Here is a 15,940-nt window from a genome sequence, read left to right on the forward strand (position 1 = left end):
AGCAGGCTCACAGGGTCTCACAAAACCCAGCTGTCCATCTCTTTAGAGTTCTGTGTTCAGTGATCTCACACTGGTTGCTTAAATTAGCTGTAGTGGAATTTCCTTGATTTTCTAATCAAGGAAGATTAGAAAGTTCTAAAAATCAGGGCTCCCACTCCCTACTCCGACAGAGCCCACTGTCGGACACACCAGTACACTGCTTATCTTAACCTCCACCTGAGTCCCACTTGCCTCAACCATCCCCTTAATATGATTGGTTTGAAAGCAATCCCTGACCTCCTAACTTGACTTTCTGACCTGTTGGAACTCGGTTTTGGACCTCTTTCAGGAGCTATTTCATTAGGGTTTCTACAATATAAAATATATACAATATCCTATTAAACTAATACCTCTTCAACTTTGAAAGAAAGAAAGTGAAACTGTTAGTTGTTCAGTTACGTCTGACTCTTTGCGACCCCATGGACCGTAGCCTGTCAGGTTCCTCTGTTCATGGAATTCTCCAGGCAAGAATACTGGAGTGGGTAGCCCCATTCCCTTCTCCAAGGTATCTTCCCGATCCAGAGATTGAACCTGGGTCTCCTGCCTTGCAGGCTGATTCTTTACCATCTGAGCCACCAGGAAAGCCCAATACATCTTCAACTTTGAAGCTGTTCACTGTTCATTTAAAGCAAAGGGAGGCCCCTTCAGTGGCCATAATACACAATTATCCAAGCCCAGAAGTAGAAGCCAAATATCTAGTGATCTTGGCATTGGAAGGGACCTCAGATGTTACCATGCCGGCCTCTGTTAATTCAGTGCTTCTTTGGACAGTTCGCCCAGTAGGTGTGGATCCAGCCTCTGCCTCCTTCTTATGCTGAGCTCTTTCCCACACAAGGCAGTGCTGCAAGCAGAGCCTGCAAGATAATGGTAGTTATTTGTTACTATTGGAAAAGAAGAAACATTCTTAAAAATAACTGATACCTCCTTTCCTTTCCCCTGGGCTAGCTCTGCCCATTGGAGTTACCTGGGTCAAGCCTAGGAATCATTTTCCAAGGGTATGAAAACAGACGTCACATGAAACTTAATGTCTGTATGTCTTAATGACCCCTCATGGGATACAGGAAGCAATCCTTTGCCATTCTTGCCCTGCGCCAGTACGGCGTTCTCTTGTGGATCCGTGGTCCTCCACAGACAGATATAAACATGCCAATTCTCCAGATGTGGTCTGCACACTGTGGAGCCGCAGAGAGCTATATAACTTTAAGGTCTCACTTATTTGCAGCGGGTCCACGAGGCCAGCAACAGAGTTTGGTTCTATTAAGGAGCCTGACATACTGGTGCCTCTCAAATTATTTTTTTCACTGAAATAATGTACAAATATATTCTATAAAATAAGGCTTCACCAGAACTTAATATCCAGAAGAGAATATTTTGCAGGAACATTCTCAATGATCAATAAGGGGATTATTCCTTCTACGGGTCACCTGTGACCACTTGCTCCAGCTGCTGCTGTGGTGATATTTTTGCTTGTCTTTCTGTATTTGTATTCTTGGAATATATATATGGGAATTTAGAACCGGTGAAAAAAATGTGTTCTGCTCTAAGAAACTCCAATATGTGAAAAATCTAGATTAATAAAATACGTTAGGAAACAATTATTCCTTGAGTGTGGCTTCTGTTGCCTGTGCATTGATTTATAGATTATTAATTATTTGACAAAGAAACTAAAGGTAGGAACTATACTATGGGATACCAAGGTACCACTCTCAACTAGAAACCAAAGAAAGAAATCATGGTATTTTTAGAAGCAGGCAGGTCTACTCCAATACGATCATTTCTTGGAGGAGAAAACAGAGCTACAGAGACCCTCGGAGTCACACTGCTTTGCAGGGTGGGGCGGGGCATGTTGCGGACAAAACATCTCAGGGCTGGTGGCTTTAATCAGAGTGAAGAGAAATTTTGATTTAACTCCACTTTTCAGGTACTTCTAAGATGCATTTCAAAGATGAAGAAGCATCTTTTGTGCTCTCTGACAGCCAAGGATCCTTAAGATTGAAAGTGAAGGAGTCAAGAGGGCAGACCCATCTCAGAGATCAAGTGAAATAGACAAGTGAAGAAATATGGAGCCAGAACAGGGCTCCGGGTATGGCTTGCTTTCCCACAGATGATGATCGGGAGTTGAACACCCCCACACCCTCAGGTCAGTGCCAGCTTGTGGAAAGCTGGGCAGCGAGAGAAGCCTTCCAGCCTCTACCTTGGATCCATGGTGAGCACAAGGGTGCCTGTCCCTCCTGGCTCAGGCCTGGGTTTTCCAGGAACTCCCCTTACTGATGCTTCACCAGAATGCGATTCTGGAAGGTGTCTCAAAGATGTCCCTCTGTCCCTGTGCAAATGTTTTCCGAAACCTCCACCTTGCATTTCAAGTATTATGGAGGAATGTAGCACTGATGGCCCCGTGAGCGGGGTGTCCCTGAGCATCTAAAATAGGAAATCTTCTCAAGGTGAGTGTAAACAGATCTCAGGGAGACTGGGACTCACATCTCTGTGGCTGTGCAGGCACTGGGAACAGCTGGAGATCCCTTATCTCTTTCCTGCCCCTGGGTTGCTTTGTGGAGACCCCTTGGTGGCTTCTTCAGCTCAGGCCCTTTGTAGGGGACCTTGGGCAGATGTATCTCTGAAAGTGTATTTATTTGCAGAGACAGCTGTGGGCATGGAGGTTGGAGATGAGCTCTACTAACTCACATAATAGCAAAAACGGAAAGCATTGTGCTAAGCTTTTTTAGAACAGCTGCAAAATTTCTAAATTACATAATGGACTCTTTAAAACTTAAAATTTAGATATAATTACACACAATGAAGTGCATCTATCTTAAGTGTACAGTTTGACTTGTTTTGATGAATGCATACGCTACCATGCTTTTGAGGCTCATCTATGCTTTTGTATGCATTAATAGTTCTTTCTTTTTTATTAGTATCCGGTATTGCGTTGAATGGATAGATCACAATTTGTTTGCCCTTTTCCCTTTTGAGGTACATTTGGGTCGTTTCCAGTTTTTTGCTATTAGGAGCAAAGCAACTATCAACATTCCCATATAGGTCTCTTTGTGGATATATTTTCATTTCTTTTGGTTAAATAGCTAGGGGTAGAATTGCTGGATCATGAGTTAGGTATTTATTTAACCTCACAGGAAACTGCCAGACAGTGTACATAATGCACTCAATTAATGAACCTGATTATTTACGAAGTCAATTCTCTGACATTTTTTGTTTCATGATTTGTTTTTGTCTTGAATTTCATTGATAGGATATGGGTAGTTATTCTTTGAAATATATCCTTAAGAATAAGACCTTGATTAACTATACAATTTTAGTGATTATTTAATGCTTCTGATTTGTTTATACAAACAGCTTGGAATCTGGAAGAATCCTACTGGACACCTGGGATGATCTTTCATGAATCTCTCTCATAATTTTTGTCTTATTTTCTTTAATATTTTATACATACAGAAATATGTGTAACATATGTGTTAGTTATAAGCATAATTAAAAAATGGAAATCTGTAAGTCTACCAGCCCATCCGAGGATGAACGTGTCTCCAGGAACACTGCATGAGCTTAGCGGTTTGCTCCACTTCTCCCGGAAGTAACCAAGATCCTGGGTTTTGTGCTCCTCATGAATCCCCTTGCTAAGATAAAACCAAAGCAAAACAAAACAAAAATATTATAGTCTGTATTTAGATATTTTGCTTTAAAATTTGCCTCGTGGTTCTTGTCTTCCCTTTTAAGAGCTTTGTCAAAATGGGAGTATGTGTACAGCTTTTCAGAACTTGCATTTCTTTACCTAACATTGTGTTTCAAAGATCTGCTGGTGTTGCGTGTGGCTGTAGTTTATTCACTTACTGTTGCATGACATTCCTTCCTGGGAATATATCACAATACATTGTATTACCTGTCAACTGTCATTTGCAGTGTTTCTCATATTTTTCACTCCATATATATTCCATTGAGCGGGGGTGGGGTGGGGGTGGGGGGGGAACCTGGTACATTTAGCCCAGTAATTTGAGATACAACTCTTTTCAAGTAAACAGTTTTTATAAAGTGAAAATGAGCAACCAGCTTCAGTTCCAAAATAAGGGAAATTTATAGGATACCTGAGGAAAACTGCATAAAACAAAACGTGTGACACATTGGCAGTGTAGTTGTAAAGACTCCAATCAATGTTTTACTATGTGGTTTTATTTCCAAGGTTGAAAAAATAAGTTTGACTTTGGTATGTAGAATGTAATAATTGAAGAAAATACAAATCACCTTCTATGTGTAATCAAGGTAGAGCTGAAAGGCAATCTAAATTTTGATTCTGTCTAAATATTAAGGCATATACTTAAAAAATCTAACTTAACTATCTAAAATAATTTAATCTTATTGACATCTTAGTACTTTAGGATAAAACAACATTTTAAAAAATCACAGAGGAAAAGTCATTTTCTTAAAAAAAAATCCTACAATTTAAGTAACTGTATGCATTTCTCTTTATTTCATATATCTCTTATGTTCTCAGGGACAAATGAATGAATTTACTAATACTAAAACTATATTGTGTAGTATTTAAAGATTTTATATTAGCATCATTCCTTTAAAAACTCAACTCTAAACTTTTGTCTTAATTTAGATGTATTGTAAAATCCTGAATACTAAATATAATGAAGATATGCTATTGATATTCCTTTACATTTAATTGCAAAATGGATCTGTAGGCATCAAGACCAACTTCATGTAGGGTATTGTCTGGAGAAATATTTTAAAATAAAATTTAAAAATATAAGTAGATCAAATTTTAATTATTCATATGGCAGTGCCTACTTTTAAAATGACACGTGCTAAGTTTCAATTTCTTTTTAAAGATTCTAATTTCCTTCTTTCTTTGTTAATGTCCAGGAATATCTAAAACTGGAACATTTTAAAATTAAGCTGAATTTCAGTTAAACAAAACAATCCCATATGAATGACTTAAGTAAGAAAAGATTTATTTCCTTCTATCCAACTGACTCACTGAATTGAGCTAAAAATTTCCAAGAGGCAAATGATGTAGGGAATAAATATAGGGGGGAAAGGGCTAGGTTTCCATTATAATAGCTTTTGATTTGTTTTCAGCTCTTAATTAAAAAAATTATTTACGAACGATGGGATGCATAATGTAACGTCGAAATCTTTTACAATTAGAGTAAAAAAGGAAATCTACTTTCCTTTAGAACAGATCCGATCTTACCAGACAGCCTGATTATTTATGAGACAAACACTTCTACATCTCGACATCCACAATTCTTATTAGCCATCTTCTTTTTATTTACTGTTGACATCAATTAGCCTGAGTCATGAAGCCGGACCACATTAAAGGCGACACGTGGTCCAATCACTATGTTTAAAAGTCCACGTATTTCAAACTCCTCTCTCTAGATCTCGCTGGGCTGTTTCCCGCTTTAAGGACCTGGTTTCCGCAGCATTTATTCATTAGATGGCAGTCCAGGGGCAGGCTCTCTTTGGGGAAACCCCTCCTCGGGCACCTTCAAGAAAACCACGGAGGAGACCGGGCGGGCGCTAGTTTCCAGTCCTTTACGGAGCAAAGGAGGGAAGACAGACGCGCCCGGAAGGACGCGAGCAGGTGCGGGTGGGCTCCCGCAGTGGCCGCTCGGCGATCGGGCGCGGCGTGTCCGCGTGCCGAGAGCCCGGCCGGGAGACTTCGGCCCCAGGCCTCGAGCGCATCCTCCGGGGGCCCCCCGGCACGCCCCCTTGGCCTCCGGGGGCCCCCGCAGCCCCGCACCGAGCACGCGCCCTGGCCGCCGCCCGCAGCCGCCCACGTGGTGGGGCAGGCAGAGGAACCAGTCCGCGAGCCGCTCCCCGGACCCGCCGCGGGTCTCCAGTGCCGGGCCGGCGCAACCCAGCTCGGCCGGCCCCCGGCCCGGGCCCCCAGATTTCCTCTCCCGGAGGGAGGGGACACTCGGCGGGCCGGCCCTCCCCGTGCCCGCCGCGCCCCCTGGCGGCTGCGGCGGGGACGCGCCCGGGCGCGCGGGGCGGCCCGTCTGGGCCCCCCTACGCCCGCTCCGGGCCCCCGCCGGCAGTCTCCCCGGGCTCCCGGGCCCGAGCCGCGCCCTTCCCCCTGGCTGCCCGCGAGTCCCGGGACTATGGGGTCCCCTGGGGCGACGCCGCGGCCGTCCCGGCCTTGAGCCAAAGTGCCCGCTTAGTAGCCTGGTTGGGGGGGGGGGGGGCGTCTCCTTTCTCCCAGGTGTGCCCCTCCCGCCACATTCGAGCTTTCCAGCCGGCTGCGAAAAAATGCCGCATGCACGCACTTATTTATTTATTTTGCAACAGCTGCAAGACACAATGAAGCTTTTCAAGAACCGGGGCAACGCGCGCTCCAGCCGCGCTGTTGTTGTTTTCAATGAACCTCTCGGGCCTCGCGCTCCCCTCCCAGCCCGACCCAGCCCCTCCCCCGCTCCCCAGCCCGCTCCTCGGCCGGGCCGGGCCCGGCGCCGGGGGCATTGTTTTTGGAGTCTTGCGGGAGGGGCGCGCGCGTGCAGGCTGGCCGGCGCAGTGCGGTGGGGGTGAGAGCAGGGGCGCGCGCGCGCGGGAGCCGGTGCGCGCGGGCGGGGCGCGGGGGCGGCGCCTCGCCGCCTAGCCGCCCGCGCCGGGGCTCCGCTCCGCACGTCCCTGTGTTCCTGGGCTCCGGCTCTTAGCGCGCGCCGGCCGGGGCCCGGCCCTCCGCGCGCCGGGGCTGCGGCTGTGGCCGCACTAGTGCGCGCGCGCGTGTGAGTGTGTGTGCGCGGCCCCGAGCGCACGCGCGCGCCAGGCCCCAGTGTGTGGCAGCGGCGGCGGCAGCGGCGCGGCGGGGCTGAGGCTCTTGTTTACCAGCATTAACTCCGCTGAGCGGAAAAAAAAAAAAAGAAAAAAAAGGGGGGGGGGGAACAACCCGAGGAGGAGCGAGCGCACCAGGCGAACTCGAGAGGCGGGCGAGGGAGGGGGACGCCACCGGCGAGCCTGGCCCCGGCGCGCCCGTGCCTGGAGCTTGCCGACCCCCGGGTCCTCCACGCCCCTCCCGCGCGAGGGGAGCTCCACGGCGCGCCGCGGCTTTGACCTTCAGCGAGCCGGAGCCCCCGCGCCGAGCCGGCGGCGGGCGGGGGCCGGCGCGGGGCGGGCGGCGGGAGCGCAGAGCGCGGCCGGCCCGTCGCTTTGTGTGTGTCCTGGATTTGGGAAGGAGCTCGCGGCGGCGGCGGCGGCGGCGGCGGCGAGCGGAGCCCGGCGGAGGAGGAGCAGCAGGAGGAGGAGGAGGGGAGCGGCTCATTCATTTTTCCTCCGCATTTCTGCCCCCGGCCGGCCTCCCCCGCGACCCGGGCTCTGGGGCCGTGTTGCGAACTGCGTCGCGCCCTCCCGCCGCGGAGGCTCGGGCGTCGGGCCGCCTCCCTCTCTGTCTGGGGTCGGGTTTGTTTTCCTTCGCCAAGACGGATCCGGGCTTGGCCCCCTTCTCTTCGCAGTTTTTCCTCCCTCCTGCCTCTCTGGGTTTGAAAATGGAGGCCGACGACGCAGACAGCCCGCCCCGGCGCGCCCCGGGTTCCCGACTCCGCCGAGCGCTGGGCCGCGGCTGCCGGCGCTGAGGGCCGCCCGCCGCCACCGCCCGCCCCGTCCGCGCCTCCCCGCGGACCCCCGGCCGGCGCCGCCTCGGGAAGTGTTGTCGCCTTCGCCCTTGTTTTTGGAGGTGGGGGGGGACGAAGACTCGGAGACTTTTTCTTTTCCTCCTCCACCACCCCCCCCCCTTTTTTTTTTTTTTTGAGAAAGGGGAATTTGGTCCCAAATAAAAGGAATGAAGTCTAGCTCCGGAGGAGGGTCCCCGACCTCGCTGTGGGGACTCCTGTTTTTCTCCGCCGCGCTCTCGCTCTGGCCCACGAGTGGAGAAAGTGAGTATGTGCCCGCCGCCCGCGGCCACTGCGGGAACTTTTCCTCCGAGGGGCTGCGCCCTGTTTGCGAAACCCGAGTTGCCACCGTCGCAGCTGTCGGGCTCCCGGGCTCTGGGGCCGCGGGGCGGGGCGCCGAGGGGCTCGGCCGCAAAGCCAGGGGGGACCCCTGGGCCCAGGTCGTTGGGTTCGGAGGCCCGCGCGGCCCCGGGCTCGGCGCATCCCCGCGCGGGAAGGGCCTCGGTGGCTCTCCTTTCCGCGGTCCCGAGAGCCCTGCTCCGCGGCCCGGCTGTCTGGGCTGCGCTCCATACCCGGCGGCCCGCGGCGGGGCCAGGCCCCGGGGCTCCAGCGGGGAAGTTCGCGCCCAGCCGTCCGCACCGCGCGCCCGCGCGGGGCCTCCCGACACGCGGCGCGCAGGCGGCGGTGACAGCTCGCGCGGCGCCCTCGCGGCTGGGGGCAGGTTCGGTGCTCGGGGGTGGGAGCGGGCAGCCCGCCGGCCCCGGGGCTGCAAGGTGCCCAGGAGGAGGTGCCCGGCGGGGAGGCCCCGCGGCCCCAGGACAGGTTTCCAGACATTCCAGCGAGATCTCCTGTCGCTCGCCGCGCTTGGCCCCTTGGGCTCTTTGGGTTCCCTGTCGCTTTCGCTGGATCCGCGGCGGGTCGCCAGCCCCGTCCGGCCTCCCGGGACTGCTCAGTGCGGCTGGGGGTGCGGGGAGCGTTCCCACTTACATCTCGCACCCCACGGTGCAGCCCCTGGAAAAAGGCGAAGTCGGGGGCTCGGCGTCAGTCGGGCTGTTCCGGACAGCGCGTACGGACCCCGAGTTCAGAGGGTTTGGGGGGCCCTTCTCCCCGTTTTCTAGCGGCTCGTGGACTCCTTCTTCGTCCCGGCGGGGCTAGGAGTGGTAGGGCGGCCTTCGAGTGTGCGGGAGTGGGTGTGTGGTCGGAGCCGACGTGCATTTCCACACACGTGCTCGCAGCCACACGGCCGCCCAGGGACACCGGGCCGCCGTGCCCCGGGGAGAGGTGGCCCGCGTCGCGGTTTCGGGCGCGCGGGGCCCGGCGGCGGTGGGCGTGCGGGGAGGGGGCTCCGCGTGGCGAGCGCGCGGCCCCGGCTTGGGCTTCGTGTCCCGAGTTGTGTTGCGCGCCCCCCACCCCCCACCAGCACTTCCTCTGCACAGTTAATAAGCAATATCGCTCCACGCGCTGCCGCTTGCAATCTGATAGCTTTTGTTTTGGTGGTGTCGGCTAAGGGTAGGGACGGGCAGGGAGGGAGGGAGAGAGAACTTAGGGCCCCGCGGTATGTGGAGCGGGGAGAGGAGGGGTTTCCATTCTTCTCCAAACAGTAAAGGGAGGCTCTGCTGGTCCATTCGGGACGGCAGAGTATCTTGAGCACGATTATAAAGTTTAAATGTAGGCACAGAACTGGGGCTGGGAACGGCGAGGGCGTGTTGGTGAGTAATGTTTGCCGAGTGTATGCAGGTGGTGCCAATTAACTTTGAAAAATCACGACTGCGCCTTGCACAGTGAGGGGGAGAGTCAGGAGGCAGCGGGGGCTGCCTGGCCCGTCTTAGGTGCAATTCGGAAAGACTGTTCGTATAAACAAACCCTTCTTAAACGTTTTGTAAGAAATGCGTTCACGACGGAGTATGAGCAGATTTTTACAGGATTAGCGTGTTTACTGCGTGGAGTAAGACTCGCTTTGAGTCCGGACCCTCCACAAATCTGAGCTCTCCTGCTCTTTGTTTCCTGAAGTTTCCGCACGCTGGATTGGGCGAAAGGCTCTCGGCACCCTTCTAAGGCTCACAGATGGTGTTTGGGGGCACAGAGGGGGGCTTCTAGCCTTCAGGAGCTAAATATAGTTCAGGAGACACAAGAGAGTTAATCCATTTTATTACGGCATGTTGTTGAACTGTGTCCTGTCTCTAGTTTTATTGTTTAATGTTAGTAAGTTCTGAAATTCACAACACCAGGGTTGGCCTTGCTTCTCCGACGCAGGGCTCCGGGATTTTAAAATAGGATGTCTTGTTGTTTGGAATTCTTGATGAAAAATACTCTTTGTGAAAGGTGTTTTGTTCTGTTTGTTTTTCTTGAGAAAACAGGCAGGAGAGGAAGGGGCGTTTTAACTACTTTTATAGTACAAGATGCCAAACTTTGCTCAAGGATCCGTTGCAAATAGTTGGTTTCTGAAAACTTGATGGATGGCCAGAAGACGCCCCATTCCTGATTATGGTTTGTTGAAGTTCTAACTCACTACCTGCCCCTCCCTATAGCTAGGAAGTTTTCAGGAGTAAATGGTATGCTCAGCATGTGTTCAGCTCTTAGTCCAAAAGGTGCTGGAACTCTTACTTCTGATAGAACTAAAACCACCGGCTCCTATCAGAGACAAGCATTGTTTTGACTGTCTAGTATAATATAATAAAGATTGGGGTGCTGTTGATTAATAATGTGTTGGCTTATTTAGGGATTAGTGTTTTCTCTCAGAGTGTAATAGCAGTAGGGGTGATTAAAAAAAACACAAAAGCCTTTAATTTGGAAAACCTAGCAGTTTTGAAGCAGACGAAGTCATAAAGACTTTGTATCAGTGTACTGTGAACACTGCATCTAAAAAAGGGAGGTCTGGAAGTTAGGAGTGATAGCCAAATAATATGATGCTTAAAAAAAACAATCAGTGTGCGCTTTAAAGGTATTGTGGCCGTCTCATTAAAAAGATTCAGTCATCTTTCTGCCCCAGGCACAGTAATACCCTATTGTCAGGGAAATGTAGGTATGTGAAAGATGGGTGTTTAAAGAACTTTGCTGTTTTATTACCAGGAGAAGAATCCCAGAATAAGAAGTTTGGAAAGAACCTAAATAGCAAATTATAGTTTAGCCTCTCTAGAGGGAAATAGCAAGTAAAGGGTACTTTTGTGGAGAGGTGGGGTGTGGGTTTGAAGTTTAAAAGGTTATATGTTTAATTTGTGAGAAGGATTAGAAAAGTCCAACATTAAGAAATATGCTAAGGTTGACTGGAAGAACCTTAAAAACATCATGCTTAGTGAAAGAAGTCAGTCACAAAAGACCACATATTGTATGATTCCATTTATATGAAGTCCAGAATAAGCAAATCCATAGAGACAGAAAGTAGATTAGTGGTTGCATAGGGCTGGGGAAGGAGGGGGTACGGGTTTCTTTTAGGGGTGATGAACATACTCTAAAATTAGATTGTGGTAATGGTTGCACAACTTTCTGAAAATGCTAAAAACCATTGAATTGTGTACTTTAAATTAGTGACTTTTATGGTATGTGAATTATATCCCAATAAAGCTGTTTTTCTTTCAAGAAACATGTTAAGGTTGAAAAGAATGTATTGTGTTACTTTGAACATAGAATCTGTTGATAGATTAAAATTATTAAGTAACTTTGTCCAGCAGGTTGGTGTCTCCTTTTTTAAAATTTATGGAGTTTTTCAGACTCATGAACTACAAATTGATCATTGAAGCTAAAACAGCGGAGATTGAATGCCATAGGGGAAAAGGACAGACAGGAAAAAAGAAGCTTGGTTAGGAATAGCTCACATGAAGGATTAAGGGGTTGGGTGAAAAGAAATGCAAGTGCTGGGAGTGAAAGTCAGATTTGTGACACTGAAATCCTTGACTGAATCTGAAACGACGTTGGTCTTTCCAAGACTAGAGTTTAGGAGCTGAGTCTGATGGCGTTTTGTATTCCAGTTTTCTTACAAGTTTTTTTTCCAACAAAGAAATAATGTAATGTTTTAAGAGGATAAAGAATTCCCACTGTCTCTTTTGATATCCCATATTAACCACCCTGGTAGTATAAACTTAAGAACTGCTTATTGTAATACAGTAGACTTTTTCTTTTCTTTTTTTTCTCTTTTCTTTGTTACTTGTTTTATTTCTTAAATAGTTGCAGAGTCTGAGCAGGAAAGAGAATTTCTGTAGGATGCAGAAGTTTTTTTAGATACACAGTGATTATATTTTTTTAATTAAAATTTCTTATCAAGAAAAAGATTTAAAAACATAGCAGAAGGATTTTTGTCTTCAAACTGGTCTGCCTTTATCCAGACTTAGCTTGGCCTGTTAATAGGAAAATACCTAAAGAATAACTGTTTACATTTGTTTTTGGTTTTTGCATAAGGCTCAGTTTACTAATAAAAATGATTCCTGTTGTTCTTATTGTTGCAAGATCAGAGCAGTAATGAATATCAACTGTATCATTTTCACTTGCTGCCTTCCAGTTTTGCCAAGGAGAGCCCTCATGGGACAGTAGCTTCCTTTTAAATCTGGTTTCATTTGTTTTGTAAGAATGTGCTGTAAGAAGCAGCTGAATCCAGCCAGCACTTATTGAGTACCTGCTGTATGGAAGCTGGACACTGCCTTACGTGATGCCTGCACAGAGAGAATTTCACTTTTGTCCTTAGGACATTTTACATAATCCTGCGTGAAACAAAGTTTCTTGAAAATTCACATCTTTTTCTGACTCAGCCCAGCATGCAGTTCTGAAACAACATTTTAAAGGCCCTTTAGAAACATTTCTATAGACTTAAGATAGGAAGTCTGTCAATGTTATTGATCTTTCTGGAGGCATGCATGGCATGGCTTGCCTTCTGAATACCCGCCCTTGTATTGCATTGCTGCTGGCAGGCTGAGGTGTACCTGCCAGCCACCCGTCTCGATCAGCTGTGCTGTCTCCTTTCTAACATTGGTTTGACAATTGTGATTAAAAATGTGCAGTGCCGTGTTTGCCATTTGCCAAAACTTCAGTAGGAGTCACAGGTGTGCATGAGAATGTTCTATGGCACGTTTTGAGTTGTAAGGAAGGTGGGACTGACTCTAAAGCTTTTCTGGATTTATGCATTGCTTAGTTAGCTTTCTGGAAAACTTTAGAGAACTCATAATTGTAAGTCCTTGTTTAATTTCAAATACTTTGCTGCTTTTGAAAGCATGAGATTAAAGAGGTAATCAAACCTTGAAATGTCTTTTAATTGTAAAATGTCCAAGCCATGTTTCTCTCTCGGTTGTGATTTTTTTTCTCCAATTTGTTTTCAAAACTCATTTAAAATATCAACCCTAGTTCACGGAGGAGGGATTTGTGCCCGTGGGCCAACCTGTTTGAACTGCTGTTCTTAGCCAACTTATGACAGGTGCCATCTGAGTCCAAGGATGCACGCCCTCATTGTACTAAATATATGATGGTTGCACACATGCTTGGGATACAGTTTCTTGATCTCTCTGTCTGCGATGTTCTGAAGGAAAATTCTAAACGCTTTAAAGGCAACAAGTTGAATTATGAATGAAGCACTCTGACCTCTCCTTGAAAATGGCGTTTGGCATCTGATTATGCAGAGGAGCTTTTCCAGTTATTTGTAAACAAATGATTTGGCTTAAACTGAGAGGTGGCAGGGGTGAGGGTCGGGGGGTCGAAAGTCCTAATGTTTTTGCACATTGAGACCTGTTGACATTTGGGGAGGATTTTCAGTATTTGGAAACATTAAAACTTTGAAATGTGTCACCCTTACCCCAACCCCCAAGGATCTGGAAAGAACTGATTGTTCTTAGGAAAGGGCATATGGTTGGTATAAAATGGTTGGTAAACAGAAGATCTTTAAAAACAAATTAAGTTGTTATTTCAGTAGATGCATACTCCCTGGGCATGATGAAGTTTGTTTGTTTCTTTTGTTAAATTGTTTAGGTTATATTTGACTCAAAATATTAACAGTGTCTTTGATTTTGAAACTTTTGAGCTATGAAGACTAATTTTTTTTTTTACTTTTAAAGCATCATTTCTACTCATGTTGTAAAGTCCCTAATATCAGTTTTGAAGATCCCCTACTTTTCCCACTTATGCCAGCTTCACTTAGGGCTTATGAAGTTGATTAATTTCAAAATCTGAAGGAAATACTGATATTTCTTTACTGGAATTGAGAATTTTTTTTTTTCTTTCCCCTTTTCCTAAATAAATATATGTTGAGTACTTAGTGGACTCAGTTCTTCAAGTTTGCCTATCTTCCCTGGTGGCTCAGACTGTAAAAGCGTCTGCCTACAATGCAGGAGACCTGGGTTTGATTCCTGGGTTGGGAAGATCCCCTGGAGAAAAAAATGGCAACCCACTCCAGTACTCTTGCCTGGAAAATCCCATGGACAGAGGAACCTGGTGGGCTACAGTCCATAGGATCACAAAGAGTTGGACATGACTCAGCAACTTCACCTCTTTAAGTTTAAAAATTTGTTCTGATGTGATAAACTATCCTACATACATTTAAAAAGATACGTGTCACACCATAGAAATTGGGCTCCCCCGATGGCTTAGCAGGTAGAGAATCCGCCTGCAATGCGGGAGACGCAGGAGATATGGGTTCAATTCCCGGGTCAGGAAAATCCCCTGGAGAAGGAATGGCAACCCACTCCTGTATTCTTGCCTGAAAAATTCCATGGACAGAGGAACCTGGCAGGCTACAGTCCAAAGGGTCGCAGAGTCGGACACGGCTGAGTGACTAAGCACACATAGAGATTACTTTCTATGTTCCTTTAAAACACTAAAGAAACAAACTAGTAAGCAAGGCTTTCATTTTTCTTTCTTTTTTCTTCATGGACTAGAATTCAGATTTTATTGGAACACAGCAGAGACTAGTTTCTTTTATGATGAGGGATGAATGCCTGCGATTGCAGTAACTGTTGTGTATTGTTGCTGCTGTTTATGATGGGGAAAGGCAGACAGGCTGGAGGGACTGCCTTTATTCCCATGGTTGTCCTCTCCTTGGTCAGTTGCTGGGGGTGTGTCCATGGAGCTGAGTGACCCACCTCTGGTGGCTGATGGTCTTAAAGCCCACTCTTTCTTATTTGAAATAGATTGGTAACTAACCACAGAGGGAAGATGTGCATGCATATGATGGATGTCCCCAAATGCAGCTGAGATAGCTATGCCTGCTTTAAATTGTTCACATTATAATAGTCCGGAAGTCTTAATTTTTTTTAATTTTATTTTAAGCATTTATATTTTTAAAGACTTTAGAAAGTATTCTGTTCTTAATTTATTCCCAGTCCAGAAAGTTCTTGGGGTTTGAAACTTCATTTTTTACACCACTCCTCAGCCTCTTAGTCCCCTTATCAAGGCAAGCATCTACTTTAGTAATAGTTATATAATAGAAAAGGCCACTTGTTCAAAATTGTGTGTATTTCCATCCATTCATCCAAATTCTGACGGTTTCAAATACATTATTATTGTTGTTTTGTATACTTTTGTATGGCTGCTTTTTTTTTTTTTTTAAAGCTGGCACTAACTTTCTTTAAACTGGCTGTGGAATTATTTGTCAGTTTGGTAATTTAGGTATATGCATACTGCTTTCTAAATTACTCGACCATGGGAGAGCAAATATATGTCGACGGTCTTAAAGCATAAATGTTTTATAGAGCAGAACTTTAAAAACTTTCTTGAGATATTTTGGGTGCCAACTTTGAGCTTATCCTGTCACATAAAATATAGTCAGTGGTTTGTCTTTATAAAATCAATTATTAGAAATGCATGTTGACTAAGTAAATGAGACAGTGCCAATTTGAGTTAAGAAAATTTAGTTAATAACAGTTTAAGGGAGAGAAGTCTGATGATGATTAGGGAGAGATGAGTTTATAACAGTTTTTCCCAAATCGGAAGCGTCCAGCTGACCTATAATAACCTCCTGGAGAAGAGTAGGAAGCATAGAAAGAAAGCCCAGGTGAGAGGTCCATGATCTCCTTGCCTGTGAAAGTGAAAGCGAAGTCGCTGAGTTGTGTCCGACTCTTCTCGACCCCATGGACTGCAGCCTACCAGGCTCCTCCGTCCATGGGATTTTCCAGGCGAGAGTACTGGAGTGGGGTGCCATTGCCTTCTCCACTCCTTGCCTGTACCAGCTAGCAATAGGGGAGAGGTCCATGGTCTTGCCTGTACCAGCCAGCAATAGTTTTCTTAGGTCATCAGCTGTTACTTATATTTAGGTTGTAAAGTCCTCAGCAGTTGTGCAGTTACTACCAGCGTTGTCCTGTGTTTAT

General features: G+C 47.1%; 1 protein-coding gene and 1 long non-coding RNA gene across 3 annotated transcripts in view; one reads left to right on the forward strand and one right to left on the reverse strand.

The window, feature by feature from the left end:
- Positions 1 to 556: 556 nt before the first annotated feature.
- Positions 557 to 5,920, reverse strand: LOC113879685. Its single transcript, XR_003507424.1, has 3 exons — positions 5,246 to 5,920; positions 3,550 to 3,665; positions 557 to 893 (listed from the first exon to the last, which is right to left on the reverse strand). It is a non-coding gene; the product is annotated as an uncharacterized LOC113879685 (long non-coding RNA).
- Positions 5,921 to 7,761: 1,841 nt separating this feature from the next.
- The window catches only part of IGF1R (insulin like growth factor 1 receptor), a 304,861-nt gene continuing 296,682 nt past the window's right edge, over positions 7,762 to 15,940 (forward strand). Inside the window, exon 1 of one of the 2 annotated variants that reach the window (XM_027522149.1) lies at positions 7,762 to 7,925. In XM_027522149.1, coding sequence (XP_027377950.1) covers positions 7,832 to 7,925 — 94 coding nt within the window. In that variant the 5' untranslated portion in view covers positions 7,762 to 7,831. Of the gene's footprint in view, positions 7,926 to 9,251; positions 9,371 to 15,940 lie in introns of those variants that run through there. The other variant, XM_027522150.1, reaches the window with a different exon arrangement.

This window comes from Bos indicus x Bos taurus, chromosome 21, assembly GCF_003369695.1.
Source record: "Bos indicus x Bos taurus breed Angus x Brahman F1 hybrid chromosome 21, Bos_hybrid_MaternalHap_v2.0, whole genome shotgun sequence".
NCBI lineage: Eukaryota > Metazoa > Chordata > Mammalia > Artiodactyla > Bovidae > Bos > Bos indicus x Bos taurus.